This window comes from Meles meles, chromosome 8 (assembly GCF_922984935.1).
Source record: "Meles meles chromosome 8, mMelMel3.1 paternal haplotype, whole genome shotgun sequence".
Lineage (NCBI taxonomy): Eukaryota > Metazoa > Chordata > Mammalia > Carnivora > Mustelidae > Meles > Meles meles.
This window is the reverse complement of record NC_060073.1, coordinates 5,339,286-5,354,817: the sequence shown is the minus strand read 5'-3', so window position 1 is coordinate 5,354,817 and position 15,532 is coordinate 5,339,286. Positions and strand designations below refer to the sequence as shown.

Below are 15,532 nucleotides of genomic sequence, written 5' to 3'. Positions count from 1 at the left end.
CCTCGCTACCCCCGGTGGGGGGGGGGGGGTTCAGTTGTCATCCCGATTTGAAGAACCAGAAACAGAAGCTTAAAGAAGTTAGGTAACTAGTCCAAGATCACACAGCCCCAGAAAGTCTCAAAGCGGGATTCAAGCTCCGGCTGTCTGGTTCCGAAGTTCATGCTTTGAACCGCCCAGGCCACACTGCCCTTTTCCCCGACTCTCCCAGGCTGCTCTAGTCTCTCCCCTGCCCTAGAAGATCATACCAAGGATAAAAGGATGATGTAGGTGGGAATTACCAGCAGCCCCGAGAAGGCCTGCCTCCCACAGAGCCCGACTGTGCAGGCTTCTGTGGACCTCCCCCCACGTCTCCCACTGGACAGAGGACAACGGTGAGATAGGAGCCCATCAAAGGTGGAAGGGAAGGGAAGGGCTTCCTGGAGGAGGTGGAAGCAGGAGCACTAGCCTGACAGTGTAGGGAGCATGGTGCGAATGGAGGAGGGAGAGAGGCCTCTGGGCATGGAGAGTCCTTGGTGTCCTTTGTGACACCTGACGCTGGAGAGGCCAGATGAGGCTGAGCTGGGGAGGTTTCATGGCTCCAGGGTGAAGCCAAATGTACTGGTCCGGCCGTCAGTGGGGAGCCACGGAGGGGTCCTGGGCTGGGTCAGAGGCGCAGGTCAGGGGAGGGAGGCAGGGGACCTTCTGAACAGCTTTGGAAGTGATGAGGAGGGGACGTGAGCCAGCACCGCTCCCGGTCAGCGAGAGCCGGTCTGAGCTGTCCTGAGGTCTCAGGCTCCTTCAGCATAGCCCGCACCGCACCACCGGCATCTCTTCCTGCCTGTTCCTCCTCCCTCAGGTCCCCCTCCCAGCCCTAGGCCCATGGGCCGGCCTCGAGGGTCCCAGACCCCCTTTGTCCGGGAGACTTCAGGGATAGGCAGTGCTGCATCCAAGAGGACAGGTATGGAGGTCACTGACCTGACCACCCTGGGCCACGCCTACGGGGGGCGGGGCTGAGCCCTTGTACCGCCCACAACCCACAGCCGCTCAGACCTTCGCTTCCTCTCTCCTGCCCCAGTCGTCTATGCCTGCAGATGCCCAAAGTGACAACCCGAAAGGCTAAATAAATCTAAGACTAGGCCACAGGGCCCCCTCTCTCTCTGCCCCTCCCACTCCATTACCAACCTTCTCACTCCACCCACCAGGATCCGTAATGGCAGGTCGGGGAGAGGAGGCGTGGACAGGAGGCCTGCATTCCCAGCCCTGAGCTCCATCCAGTTAAATGGTGGCTGGAGTGGAATGGATCCGACCGAGGCCAGACAGACGGAAATGGGAGAAGAGGCTCTTCTGGGCTCCATCTGCAGCTTTCTTGCTGAGTGACAGGCCCTTCCTCTTGAGAGCCAGTTTCCCTGCCTGAAGAATAAACGCGTTGGTCAGGAAGGCCTCTAAAGGGCCCCCGCACCTCTGACTTTCAGGAATTCTGTGCATAGCAGCCCCAAATGCCTGGGTTAGAACCCCAGCCCACCCACTCACCAGCTGTGGGATCTTGGGCAAATCATCTGTCCTCTCTGGGCCTCAGTTTCATTACTTGTCAAAGGAGGATGAGAATTATACGTAATCGGAGGGAATACAGAGATACAGCGATACATGCCAAGTGTCCGGGACTCAGGAGATGCTCCGTAAACAGGAGGTCCAGGCTTTGGGTGGAAGGGTTCTGGCCAAAGACAGACCTCCTGGGACCTGGTGTTAGAGATGAAAGGGAGGGGGAGGGCACATAGGGAAGCATGAGGAGCAAAACCAAGCCACTCCAAGGGGCATGACTGGACCTCTGAAGTTCCACTCCACCCCCCTGCACCCACTTCCCCCATCTGTCAACGGCTCATGAGCACCCCATACCCCAAGCCAGGAGCTCCCAGCCACTCCGCAAGCCGCCTTGGGACTGGTGCAGGAAGAAGAGCAGCCACACGGCGGCAGCAGAGACCCGGAGGGGCAGCAGGGGACTCCCGCGATCGGGGAAGGTGGGGTGGGGTCGGGGGTCTAAGATGCGGCCAAGGGGCCAAGGCCAGGGGTCCTTGGAGCAGATGGAAGCTGGAGGGCGGTCCCCTGCCTGCTTACCCGCCACTGCGTCAGGCGCTGTAATCTCATCTGGGCGGTCCTTTATTCCTCTTTTCGTTTCTTCGGTTTGTTTATTCTTTTGAGTCAACCAACCTTCCTTCCTCTCGTCCCTGCTCCATTGCCCTTCCTTTGCCCTCTTTGTCCAGCCAGGCAGTCAGTCAGACCTACCGTCCTGAGCCTCAGCTCCCAGATCAGTGGAACGACGGAAGCAGATCCCTTGCTGGGCTCACGACAGAGTCTCGCGGCCAAAGGAAATAATACATACGAGGTGTGATGTCAGGAGAGAGCCCTGCCGTGTGGCCAGACCTGGGTTCAAACTCAAGTTCTGCCTCTTCCTAGCTGCGGGTCTTAGACAAGAATTTAACCTCTCTGCCCCCCACCCGGGGTTCCTCATCTGTAAAATGGGGCTAACAATTCCCACCTGCTAGGGGACGGAGCCGGCACATTGTTATTCTCGGAAATGTTCAGTGAAACTGTAAGGCATGACAGACGTCAAGGATGTCATTATAATGATTATCCCTACAGCAACCAAGGCCAAACGCCTCTGCCTGACTCTCTCAGCTCCCTCCACCGCCCGTCTGGCCCCACCTGCCTCCTAGCCTGTCACCCAAGGCCTGATGACAGCCGCAGTGGAGAGAATAGAGGACAGCTGATCGTTGGGGGACGGGGCCCCTCCCACCACTCCTCGGGGCGGGGAGCCCTGCTCGGTGGCTATACACACCCAGCTCAGGGCCAAGTCATTGCTCAGCCCTTTGGCAGTTTCGGGGAGGAAAGAGCCTCTGAAGGGTGGGGATGTCACGAGATGCTCCCTCCATCCAGATGAGGCTCTGTTCCTCCTGCGGACTGTGGCCCTGGCTGAGCTTGAGTCAGGGGTCTGGGCTCTGCTTCTTTGCAGTGGGGACAGTGACGCCTGCCCCAGCTGCCTCTTTGGTCCACAGTGAGGTTCAGCGCGGGTTGAGGGTGCCTTTCCACCTGCCCAGCTTTGAACGCCACACGGGATGACGTCATGACCTGCGTGGGGAACCCAAAGATTCTACCGTCTATTCCTTTGAGCTTCACTGAAAACACTCAGTCCAGGACCTGGGGAGAACCTTGTGCCCATTTTCAAACGATTTCAATTCACTTCAGTTCTGTATTTATTCCCGGCACCCAAAATGCCCCGCTATCCAAGCCCTGTTGGAACGTCAGCCTCTCCTGGTACCAGCTCCGCAACCCGACCTCACCTTCCATCACAGAGAAGGACCACAGCACCCCCTCAAAGTACGCCCTCTCTCGCCTCCATACTTTGCCTGGGCTTCCGTCAGTTTGGACCACCTTCCCCCACCCCCTGCCCATTTGACTGTCTCGCTTTTTCTTCAAGATTCTGGCCCCTCTCCTCAGAAGGGTTTTCTGATCCCCCCACCCCCCAGGCAAGGAACCAGCCTCTCTTCCCTACTTCCGTCCCGCTGCCTGTCCCCACTTCTGTTGTAGCTCCTACCACACCAGTGCCCTACCTGTCTCCCATTCTAGACGTGAGCTTCTCAAGATAGGGACTTCATCTTGAAGGGGTCAGGGTCCCCAGGCCCTTAGGCATCAGTATTGGTTAAATAGGAAGGATCGCTAACACATGGACCAACCATGCACCACAACCTGTTCTCATCACTTTATTGGTGGACGGTTCCTCACTTTCTTTAGATGATGCCCTCCCAGAGGTGAGCAGATGGTCACTGACCTACCTGCATGGAAACTTCCTGGTGCTGGCTGGGGCAGGGCAGGCCAGGCTGGTAGTGCCCGGAACTGACCCAACAGGGCATGCCCGGCTCATCCCCTCCCCACCTGACCTTACACATCTGGAGGGAGGACCGTGGTGGGCGCTGATTCCAGAGCCCTGGGGAAATGCATACTCGTCCATTCAGGCATCCATTCATTCACCCAAAGTCACCGGCTCTTGTGGCTCTTGTTCGAGCAGACCGGCGCTGGGCACCAGGGACCCACTTCTTGTCCCTACAAAGCTGGTAGGCTCCCCTGGCTGCCCCTCACCCCCCACCCCACCTCCTTCCTCCCAGGGGAAGTGGGCCAGGGGCCTCCTCTTCCCCTGTCCACCCTCCCCTGACACACAGTCATCGTCCGGCTCCGTGTCTTCTCCCCATCCGACCCGGGTAGGCCTCCCGGGGACGCAGGCCGAGCGCGAGACCCCTTCCCGCGCCACCCCCCACCCCCGGCGCCCACCCGCCGTAGCGGCTCCGCAAGGGTTTCCCCGGGGCGGGCCCCGCCGCTCGCCACGCCCCCGGGCTCTCACCTGGCCCCGCGCCCCCGCGCCCGCCCCCGGCCGCCCCGCGCGCACTTCCTCCCGCCGCCCCGCCCCTTCCACATTCCTGCCCCGCCGGCCGCCCCGCGCCGCCGCCCGCCCGCCCCGCCGGCCGCCCGCTCGCGATGAAGGCGGCCCAGGACGCGGGTGCCGAGGCGCCGCCGGGCGCGCGGTCCGTCAAGGTGGTCCTGGTCGGCGACGGCGGCTGCGGGAAGACGTCGCTGCTCATGGTCTTCGCCGAGGGGGCCTTCCCCGAGGTGAGTCCCGGCCCCCCTCCGGGCCCCGCGCCCCGGATCCTCCCTCGCGCGCTCGGCCTCCCGGTCGGGTTCCGCACGCGCTCCCCGGGGCGCCCACAGGTCTCCCAAGGGGTCTCCCAGCGGACTGTGCGCTCAGAGGCAGTTCTCGCTCCGCCGTCGGGAGCGAGGGCCTCAGTGGTACCATCTGTAAAGTGGCAAGAACGGCACTTCCCTGGGAGAGGTGTCACGGGGACTGGCTTAGGCAACCTGGGTGCCCCCCAGATCCTAAGAGAGCACTTGGCGGCCCAGCAGGCCAGGAAGGACTGAGGACCCTGGAGCCAGACGTGCCTGGGTTCGAATCCCGGCTTTGCCACTCAAAGCTGTGTGCCCTTGGGCAAGTCCCCTACCCTCTCTGTGCCTGTTTTCTTGACCACATAATAGGAATGAGATTGGGGCCCACCTTCCAGGGTCTCCGTGATGAGTAAATTAATACAGGTCAGGGGCTCAGCTCTGAGCCTCCAGCAGGAAGGACTCACGGAATTTGGCAACCATCTCTTCTCCACCAGCTCTTGCTTGTGCAGGGATCTCTGGGGGCTGTGTCCTGGAGGTCAGAGCACACCAGACTCAAGTCAGATAGTTTGGTTGGCACCTCAACTCTCCTCTGACAAACTGTATGGCCCTCGATACCTTTGCTTAGCCTCTCTGAGCCTCCATTTCCTCACACAACCTCAGAGGGCCGGAGACCCAGTGAGGTGGAATTAGGGCAAGGCTGGGAGACAGCCCGTGTGTACCAGGCACGTCCGGGACGCTCTGGGCTCCTTGGCTGTCGGTCCTTCACTAGCGCACTCAGACTGTCCAGGCGGGCTCCCAGGCACCAGGACAGGGGCTCGGCCCACTCACCCTGGCACCTCTCAGCCCAGTTCTGGGAGTCTGCGAGTTTGCTTCCAGCATCTCGTCTCCCTCCTGCCTGTCCCATCATCCTCCAAACCCCTGGGCTATTGCAGGCCCTGGGGAGTCTGATCGGGGAGGCAAGAGAAGCCAGGGCTGGTAACAGGGTCAGACCTTCCATTCCATTATGGCAGCATCGAGCCAACTCGTGCTTTGTGGTTTGCCGAGCTGACGTCACCTCCTCTGGGCAGTCACATTTTTTTTTAAGTTGGGTGGGACAAGTTTCTGGGCCCCCCAGATGCTGCCCAAGGGAACCCAACAATTATGGCATGGTAGGGTCCAGCCAGGGTCCAGGAAACTGGCTGGGAGGGGTGTCCTGGGCTCTGAGACATCACTGATGGCAAGGCTCATCCTGATTCCAGAGAGGTTGCAGCTTGGAAGTGGGCATCTGGAAGTTGATGGAATGTGTGTTTTGAAGGGCGTGCTGGGGCGGGCCAGGGGAAGGGAGGACATGCTTGCCACCAGGGAGATGGACCTGTCCTTGTCTAAGCTCGTCATCTGTTTGAGGACCTCTCTACCTCCAGGCACAAGGAAGAGCTCTTCTTTTAAAAGAACAACAAGCACTGGAAAGGCCTCATTTTACAGGTGGGAAAACTGAAGCTAGAGAGAGTCTTGGCTCGGGGAGCACGACCCAGCAGTGACAGTGCACGTCGGGAGCCCAGATCTCCCCGCCCTGACCAGGGCACTCTCCACAGTCCCCAGTGCTCTGCCTGCCGGACCAGCCTCTGCTCTGGCCCCGAGACTCCTCCTCCTGGCAGGCCTCCAAACTCAGGGAACCAGCAGCTAGAAGACCTGGAGTCCCACAGTAGGCTGGGATTCGAACCTCAGGCACCCTTGTCTGGCTGTGGCCCAGCCTTAGGTTCAGAGCAAGGGAGCAGAGTTGAGAAAGCTCCTGAGGTGGAGGGAAGTCCAGGCACCAGCCTCTGCCCAGTCCTGGCTAACCTTGGATCAGCAACCATTCCAAAGCCCAGGGGTCCCACAGAAGGATGGGAAGGGGAGGGGGCGGGAGGACCAGCCCTGCCTTCCAGAACCAGCTCAGTCCCTCCTGGTCCACACAGGGACTCTCATGGGTGTGAACCCCCTGACTCTCCTTTCTTGAACTATGCTCCCCCGTCCTGTAATGCTCCATCTGTCTGTCTGTGAGCCCTGTGAGGGCAGACCCAAGCCTGAGTCACCTCTACCCTGGTCTGGCTCCGACCTGACCCTCCCTTTCTGGCTAACGACAGCTCAATAGATAAGATTAGACATTTACTGGTCAGAGTGACCCTGCCTGGTGGTTCAAAGAACACAACAGAAGGTGTAGACAAAGTCCCTAGACTTGGGGGGAGGGTTGTGCCGTTGCAAGCCACAGGAGCAACCCAGCCAGGCAGCCTGGGATGGGGCTTGCCTGCCCACTCCGGATACCCGGGGCTCAAGAGTCAGTGACCTCAGGACAGGCCAGTGGCCTGGGACAGAGCCTGGCCTCTTGAGCCAGAAAGACCTGGCTCCATCCTTCCCGGCTCTGTCCTCATGAGGAAAATGGGGATAGTGCTAACTTGCTGAGGTCGTGGGGATCCCAGAGAGGACCGGTGGAGGCCGTGCGCAGTAGATCCCTAGAAAACGTGGGTGACGGCGTCATCTCCGCAGGTGTTCGCTAAGTAGTGACACATGTCCCCCAGGGCTTCGTGGCTGGCTGCCCTCCACCTCAGAGCAGGAGGGGTCCCGCCACACTGTCTCCCGCCAGGCAAGGGACCGGAGGGGAGGGAGCCTGGGCCGGCCGGGTGCTGGGGGGTGGAAGGGGGCTTAAGTGGAGCTCTTGTCTGTACCTACTGGTAGAGGGAGTGACAGGTGGCTAGAGTCCAGGGCAAATTAAACCCCTATCCCCGGGCTGTCCTCACCTTCTTCATTGGCCACCCCTCCCCCTGTACCTTCCCAAGTGGCCTGGAGGACCACACTGACCCGCCGCTGAGGGGCTGCCCCTCCCAGCAGCCCAGGGCCTGACTCAGAGCCGGTGGCCGGCGGTCGGGCAGGCTTGAAGTCGGCCGGAGTTGAGGCAGGCGCAGGCCCCATCTGGCCTAGGAAGTGCGGAGGCCAGGAGGCCAGGGTCTCCCTGTGCTGTGGCCCCACACACCAGCCCTGAGCACGTGAGCGCCTTGGGGACCCTAGCCGGTCCAGCACGCCACTCCGGCAAAGGGCTTGTATTGTCGAGCTTTGGAAACCTCCCACCTGTTGCTCAGACGGCGTCCCCCTTCTGGTTCCTGCACGTTGTCTGTGTACCAAACCCGTCCTGTTTCCATTCATCCAGCCTTCGTGGAGAGGGAGTGCCCTCAGCCTCTAGGCCTGGGTGGAGGGGCCTGTGGCCCGAGTGACTTCCTCCTGTTGCCAGACGGGCTAATAAGAAGGGCTAATAAGAAAGGCAGACACGGACAGGACGTGGGAAGCAATCCAGAAGGGCTTCCTGGGGGAGGTGGCATGGGGCAGGGGGCTTGGCTGGATTGTGAGAGGTTGAGAGGCAAAGCAGAGACACCCCCCCCCCAAAAAGCTACAGGCTCCCCAGAGCAGACAGTGAGTCTTGTGTATGACTTGCTCCCCAGCATCCAGGACTAGAGAAGGTGCCAGTGTTTACTGAATGTATGCATGAGGGAGTGAATGAATGGACGATCAATCAAACAAACAAACGTAGGTTAATGTCATTCCAGGAGGAGGGGACAACGCGAAGAAAGACTCAGAAACGGGACAGTCCCCCATTCGGGGGGACAAAGATAAAAATAACGGTAGCTGGCACGTGGGGAGTGCTCGGTGTGCGTCAGGCTCTGCACAGAGCCAGCCCCTCACGGAATCCTTAGGGCAGCCCATGTGGGAGGCTCTTTCCATATTCCCGCTTTACAGGTACCTCGCTCCCCCCCCCCCCCCCCGCCAGAGAGAGGGGGGCGGTGCTGCGGCAAACCCGGGCTCTGGCCAGGGCACCCGGGCACACCCTGCTTCAGAAGCGGTCCTCACAGCCTCTGCCTTGCCCCCTTCTTCCTCAGAGCTACACCCCCACTGTGTTTGAGCGGCTCACCGTGAACCTGCAAGTGAAGGGGAAACCCCTGAACCTCCAAATCTGGGACACAGCAGGTGGGTGTGCCGGCTGCAGGAGGGACGAGGGAGGAGGGGGCCCCCCATGCCCAGAAGCCCAGCCCTGCTCCCTTCCTTCCAAACCAGAGAAGCCCAGCCAATCTCACCAATCTCCAAGGGAGGGTGTTGGCCACGATTAGGGTCCCCCGGAACCTGAACCTTCTTTGCTCCTGCACCTACGTCCGCTGCCTCCCCCAACAGAGGGTGGCCAGCTGTGTCCCGGAGACAAGAGGGAGTCCATAGCTCTTTTCTCTCAAGGGGTGAGCTATTCCTGGCCTCCTCAGCATTCACCCTGGCTCTAGCTTCTGTACGATCTGCCTGACCTTGACCTCTGCCTCCCAGCTTCCTGACCTTACCCACATAGGGTTCAGTCAAATCCACACCAGAGATGAAAGCTCACCCCAGGGTACCCCAGCAGCCCCCTGGCCGTGCAGGGGTTCAGGGGCCTTTGTCCAAGGTCCTACCTGCTTCCTACTCCTCACCTCCCATGCTCAGGGCAAAGCAGACTTCAGACCGATGACCCCAGTCCCTGTAGGCTGGGCCTCTGCCTGGTCCCCCACTCCTTCCAGAACAGGGCTTTCTTGGCAAGGGGTCTCACCTAGACCAGGGCTTAACACAGCCCCCGGGCAAGCCGGGGGACACCGCCGGGAGGGAAATGTCCGTGTGCTGTGGCCATCTAGGCACCACATGTGTGTCAGACCACGAGGCACACAACCAGGCCCTGATCCCGGCTCCCCCGTCTGCTGGGATGACCTCCCTGATGTTGGGGGAGATCTGACGGGAGCGCCCACCCCCACTCTCCCAGGGCAAGTTGACTATGACCGCCTGCGGCCCCTCTTCTACCCCGACGCCAGCGTCCTGCTCCTCTGCTTTGATGTCACCAGCCCGCACAGCTTTGACAACATCTTTAACCGGGTAGGTACTGGGGGGTAGAGGAGGTACGGCCCCCCGTAGCCAGGCCACTCTGCTCTGGCCCCACCCTTGACTCCACAGCCTGTCGGAGCGTGGCAGGCCCCAGATGACTCAAATCCAGCACCTGTGGTGTATACATGGGGAAACTGAGGCCCAGAGCAGGGGCAGCGACTTGCCAGAGGTCCCGTAGGGATTTGGTAGCAGGGTCTGGACTGAGAAGGCTGAGTGACCCCGAGGCCCCCGCAGCCCCCCAGCCTGGGCCTGTCCGAGGCTGCACGCATTGGCAGCCTCCAGCAGCTCTCAGCCCCCTCCTGTGCCGCCGCTGGCTTTCAGCAGCCTCCCACGATGCCCCCCAGCCGTGTCAGGGCTCTCCAAGGCTGCTCGCTGCCTGCAGGTGTCAGGGATGTGGCCCCTTGAGTTGTGCTGCTCTTGTACCCCCCTGCTGCCAGGGCGTCCACGTGAATGGCATGCAGGCAGCGTGCTCCAGGGTTCCTCAGAACACAGCTAGTGACAGCGTGGGTCACGCTGACCGCAGCAGTGACGGTGATGGTTCCTGAGAACTCAGCCCGTGCCGTTCTGGGCACTTCTGCCCATTCACTCATCTCCCCTTGACAGCCTGATGGAGCCAGTAGGATTGTCCCCAGGTTGGGAGTGGGAGAGAGGTTTGGACCAGAGCAGATAGAAGGCGGCCTTGCCATTGCCCAAGACGAGAAGGAGCAAGTGGGGGGGGGGGAGGTGGGAGATGGGGGCCTGTTGGACATCGCAGTGGAGGGCCAGGTAGACATGGGGGTCTGAGTCTGTAGCTCCCAGGGCTGGGCAGATCCATTTCGGCACCGCAGCGGGGAAGAGCCTTGCACACGGGAAGGTCACCTGGAGAGACGCAAGAGAGCAGGGTCCCAGAGCAAAGTGCCAACCAGACGGTAGGGGAGGGAGAGATGGCGGCCTGGTGCCAGGGCTCAGGAAGGACCAAGGCTGAGGATTCAGTGTTGGATTTAGCAAGGCGAAGTCACGGGGGAGACCACGGTCAGACACAGGTCTGTGGAGGGGCTGGAGTATGGGAAGTCAGCCCAGGACCCTCCCCCCACCCCCCGGGCCCCGTCTGGCTCCAGCAGCCAGACGGTTTGATGCCAGTTTTTTCTGAACAGACAAACTGAGCAGGCGCGCGCTCCTGGAGAGCTAAATCCCCTGCCTCCAGATTCTAGACTCCCCAGCTGTCCAGGCTGAAATAACCAGGCCCTGGAGCCTCACATTCCAAAGAGCAGCTGACGCAGAATAGGAGCGTTCCCTCCAGCAGGCAAACAGCTGCTGTGCCCATTTTGTGAGCTGCTTTATTTTTAAAGGCTGATTTATTTCTTTATATATTTTACCCAGTTGGGAGGCAGTCCTAGGGGCCCTTACCTTGCAGAGTGGCAGGATTCTAGACCAGACAGGAGCAGGGCTCTGGGCGCCAACCCTGGGCTCAAATCCTGCCGCTTCCAGTTGTGTGACCAAAGCCACGTTCCATAGCGTCTCTGAGCCTCAGTTACTGCATCTGTACAATGGGATTGATGACAGAACTTGCTTCACGGGGACTTAGGGGATGGAAGGGTTCACACATGTGAAGTCTTAGAGCCTAGAACAGGGTAATTCTTCTCCCTAAATGTCGGCTGCGCTGATTATCATTGCTGGAGCCCAGCCGGGGAGCGCGAGGTTGGAGGACATGGCTAACACACGCACCCTCCCCGCAGTGGTACCCAGAGGTGAGCCACTTCTGCAAGGAGGTGCCCATCATTGTCGTGGGCTGCAAGACTGACCTGCGCAAGGACAAGTCGCTGGTGAAGAAGCTGCGGAAAAATAGGTTGGAGCCTGTGACCTACCACAGGGTAGGAAACCCAGCCCAAGGGTGGGGGGGCGGGTCCTGGGAAGGGGGCGGGGCTTCAGGGTATGCAGACCCCGCCCAGCCTGTCAGCAGCATGAGGCATCCAGCACAACCAGGGTGTAGGTCAAGGTAGGGGTCATCTTGGAATGGTCTGGGCTTAGAATCAGTACCTAGAATACTCTAGAAACTTTTGCCTATGGAAGGGAAGCGAGTGGTCTGCCCATTCGGATAATCCTGCGCACCCACTTCACAGATAGGGAAGCTGAGGCCTGGAGAGGAACCCCAGCCCTTCAGGCCGCAGGCCCCTCTCTGCTACACACCTAGGAAGTGGGTTAGCTCGTGCCGTGAGAGGCAGAGACCCATCCCGGGACTGAGGCAGGAAACCCCAAGAAGCCGTGAGAGTGCTTGGTCAAGCCAGGGGGCAGGAGCTCTGGCTCCTGGAAAAACTCACCTTCCTCTTTTGTCCTGGAGACTCCCTAGGATGGCCAAGAGCGCGTGAGGAGGCCAAACGCAAGGCCCTCCGGAGGCCTCCCCCTCAAGGCAGCCCTCTCCCCTCTCTCTGTTAGGGCCAGGAGATGGCAAGGTCCGTGGGCGCAGTGGCCTACCTGGAGTGCTCAGCCCTGCTCCAAGAAAACGTCCACGCGGTCTTCCAGGAGGCAGCCGAGGTGGCCCTCAGCAGCCGCGGTCGCAACTTCTGGAGGAGGGTTACCCGGAGCTGTTGCGTGGTGACCTGACGTCTTGAGTCCCTCCCTGCCCCAATCGCCCCAGCAGCACCGAAAGGAGCTGGGCGCTGCGCTGCCCAGTTGGCTGGGCTGGACCCAGTCCCCAAGCTGTGATCGCCGAACTGTACCTCACACAGCCGGACCCGCCCCTGAGCTGGGGCTGCCGACCCTGGACCAGAGCGTCACCCCCTCACCCCGAGGCCTGAAGAAGGGGCTTCCGGAGCCCACCCGCCCTGTGGAGGGCTACTCCTGGAGTCCCCTAAAATGACTGCCCGTCTCCCAGCTCCCAGCCTGGACCACACATCTGGAAGCAGCCTGTTCAGCCTGGCACCGCCTCACGGCTGCCCCCAGGGCTGCACCTTTGGGACTGGGCACTCCCAGGGCCCTGAGCCACACAACTCACAACTTACACCCTCCCTCATCCCCCCCCCCCCGCCCACCGAGTGGTAACTAACAACTAAAACCGCATTGCTTGCCAGCTAGGTCACATGTCTTGCTTTACACACACACTCCGTAGCAGAAAAGGACCCACCGCTCGTGGACACTGGAGTGGGACTCCCCGGATCCAAACCCAGCTCTATCACTTCGGGACCTTGGGCAAATTACTTGAACCCTCTGCGCCTCAGTATCCTCATCAGTGAAATGGGACCAATCCCAGATGATGGCATGGAGCCTTTAGATGAGGAAGAGCATCTGAGATGCACGGAAAGAGCTTGGCAGGTGGCTGGCATCCAGTAAGTGCTCACAAAAGGTTCACAAGAGGGTTTTTTGTTGTTGTTGATGATAAATACATAATATTGCAGAGATATATGTAATATACTTACAAATATTATAGTGGGGTTTTCCAGAGAAACAGAACCATATAGAACCAATAGTGTGTGTGTATATGTATGGGGAGAGGGAGAGAAATTGTAAGGAGTTGACTCTCAGGATCACAGGGACAGGCAAGTCTGAAAGCTGTAGGGCAGGCTGGAGATTCAGGTAAGTTGATGTTGCGGTCCTGAGTCTGAATTCTGCAAAGCAGCCGGCTGGATGCTCAGGCAGGCTTTCTGTGCTGCAGAATTCCTTCCTCAAGAAACCTGTTGTTTCTCTTAAGGTCTTCACCTCATTGGGTGAGGCCCACCCACATAGAACCAGCCACAAACATGCACCAATTGGGTTTCATTAGAAACAGCTCAAGGGCAGGGGGGTGGGGAGGTGGCGACTGCGAGGTTCAGTCCATTAAGCGGCTGCCATCCGCTCATGTCATGATCCCGGGGTCCTGGGATAGAGACCTGCATCGGGCTCCCTGCTCAGCGGGAAGTCTGCTTCTCCGTTTCCCTCTGCCTTCCCCCTCTCCCTTTCAAATAAATGAAATCTTTAGTTTTAAAGATTTTATTATTTATTTGTTGGAGGGAGAGAGAGAGCGCACAAGCAGGGGGAGAGGCAGAGGGAGAAGCAGGCTCCCTGCTGATCAAGGAGCCCAACATGGGACTTGATCTCAGGACCCTGAGATCATGACCTGAGCCGAAGGCAGAGGTTTAACCAACTGAACAACCCAGGTGTCCCAGTAAATAAAATCTTGAAGGGAAAAAAAAGGTGCTTGGGTGGCTCAGTTGAGTCCAAATGTTGGTTTTGGCTCCGGTCATGGTCTCAGGGTGGTGGAATCATGCCCAGCGCCAAGCTCTGTTTTCAGCGTGGAGTCTGCTAGAGATTCTCTCCCTCTCCCTCCCTCTGCTCCTCCCCACACTCCCAGTCTCTCTGATAACATTTAAAAAAAAAAAAAGAAACTCAAGGGAGGGACCACTTCATGGGCACTTGGCAGACGCAGCCAGTTGAGTGTGCGACTTGATTCTCAGGGTTGTGAGTTCAAGCCGCACTTTGAGTGTAGAGATTACTTTAAATCCTTAAGATAAAAAAAAAAACTTAAGAAAAGAAAAGAGAAAGAGAACGACGACAAACAGCTCAAGGGAAGGACTACTTATGCAAGATGAGGCCTCATGCCCTGGGATACAGAGCTGAACTGAGGCAGAGGAAACGATGTTATTGGCCTGCTCCAGAAACCCCACGTGAATTACAGGCTTCACTCCAGGAATGAATGGGAAATAACGTTTCCTGGCCTAGATTTCTAGCCTGATTGCTCCTTCCTGCCAAGCATACCCCATGCCCAGAATATTCCTTATTCTCCCCTTCCTGCCCTCCCCAAGCCCAGCTCAGACAGCCCTCTTGTCTAATTTCCCCAAATACATGTTCTGGAGCCATGATAGGTTGCTATGAAGCTTTTCATGCTAAATTCTTGCACATCTGTTTGTTGTTTTTTAAGGTATTTATTTATTTGACAGAGAGACAGTGAAAGCAAGAACACAAGCAGGGGGGGTGGGAGAGGGAAAGCAGGCTTCCCGCCAAGCAGGGAGCCCGATGTACGGCTGGATCCCAGGACCCTGGGATCATGACCTGAGCCGAAGGCAGACACCTAATGACTGAGCCACCCAGGCGGCCTGCACACCTCTCTTGTTGCACTAGATCTCAGCTTCCATGAAATCAGGACCCTTGTTTGCTTTGTCTCTTTGTCCCCAGCCCCTAGCTGAGGATGTGGCTTGGCCTGTTGGCAATGATGAGTGTCCCATCTGTGGAGTCAGTAGCAGATCTGGGTTCGAGTGTCAATGCTGCTGTTCTCCCTAGCTCTCCGGTTTTATGAGAGTTACACTCTTTGAGCCTCGATGTCCCATCTGGCAAAGGGGAATGATCATATCCATCTACAGGGTGGTTATGGGAAGGAAGCGACAAAATGCTTGTCAGGTGCCTAGCACAGTGCTGGCCACAAAGGAAGAAGCAGGAAGCAGAGAACACATTGCAAGATGTACAGCTGGTCTGGACAGGATGTCCTATACTCGAGGGCAAGGTGCTGAACAAGAGGTCAGGAGACACACGTACTGGTATGGGCTCCTGCCCTGAGATAACCAGGGACTCCGTCATCTGTCCCTTCAACAACCTGGTGTCTCAGGAACTCTCTGGTGTGCCCCACACTAGGACAAGGGCGAGGGATAGGACCACAGGTGAGTATGGGGAATGACATGTCCCGTCGTGATGACCCGAGAGCCTGAGTGTGTATGTGTGAAGTCTTGCAAGGCAGACGGGATAAAAGGATGTGGGTCAAGGGAGCCATAGGATTAACAAGAACGTAGAAGGAGTGATGTGCTTGGTCCCAGGAGGGTCTCTGTCTTCTCATCTTCTCACCAGACCATGGGAGGAGTAAGTTCCGCTTCCTTGCTTCTTGTCTCTTGGCAGTGTTCTATCTGGAATGAGATGATTAGATAAATAAGCAGCTTTGATGGTTAAATTTATGTGTCAACTTGATTAGGTGACAGTGCCCAGTTGTTTGGTCAAACACCAGCCTAGATGC

General features: G+C 58.6%; 1 protein-coding gene across 2 annotated transcripts; it reads left to right on the top strand.

Moving 5' to 3' along the window:
- The first annotated feature begins 4,447 nt into the window (after window positions 1-4,447).
- RHOD (ras homolog family member D) lies at window positions 4,448-13,452 on the top strand. 2 transcript variants are annotated; one of them, XM_046014114.1, is made up of 5 exons: window positions 4,448-4,635; window positions 8,571-8,658; window positions 9,464-9,573; window positions 11,298-11,407; window positions 11,995-13,452. In XM_046014114.1, the coding sequence occupies exons 1-5, from the start codon at window positions 4,504-4,506 to the stop codon at window positions 12,155-12,157; spliced, it is 603 nt and encodes a 200-aa protein (XP_045870070.1). In that variant the 5' UTR covers window positions 4,448-4,503; the 3' UTR covers window positions 12,158-13,452. The 2 variants fall into 2 exon arrangements, with proteins under 2 accessions (XP_045870070.1, XP_045870069.1); XM_046014113.1 differs by having other exon boundaries at window positions 11,298-11,432.
- Window positions 13,453-15,532: the final 2,080 nt, after the last annotated feature.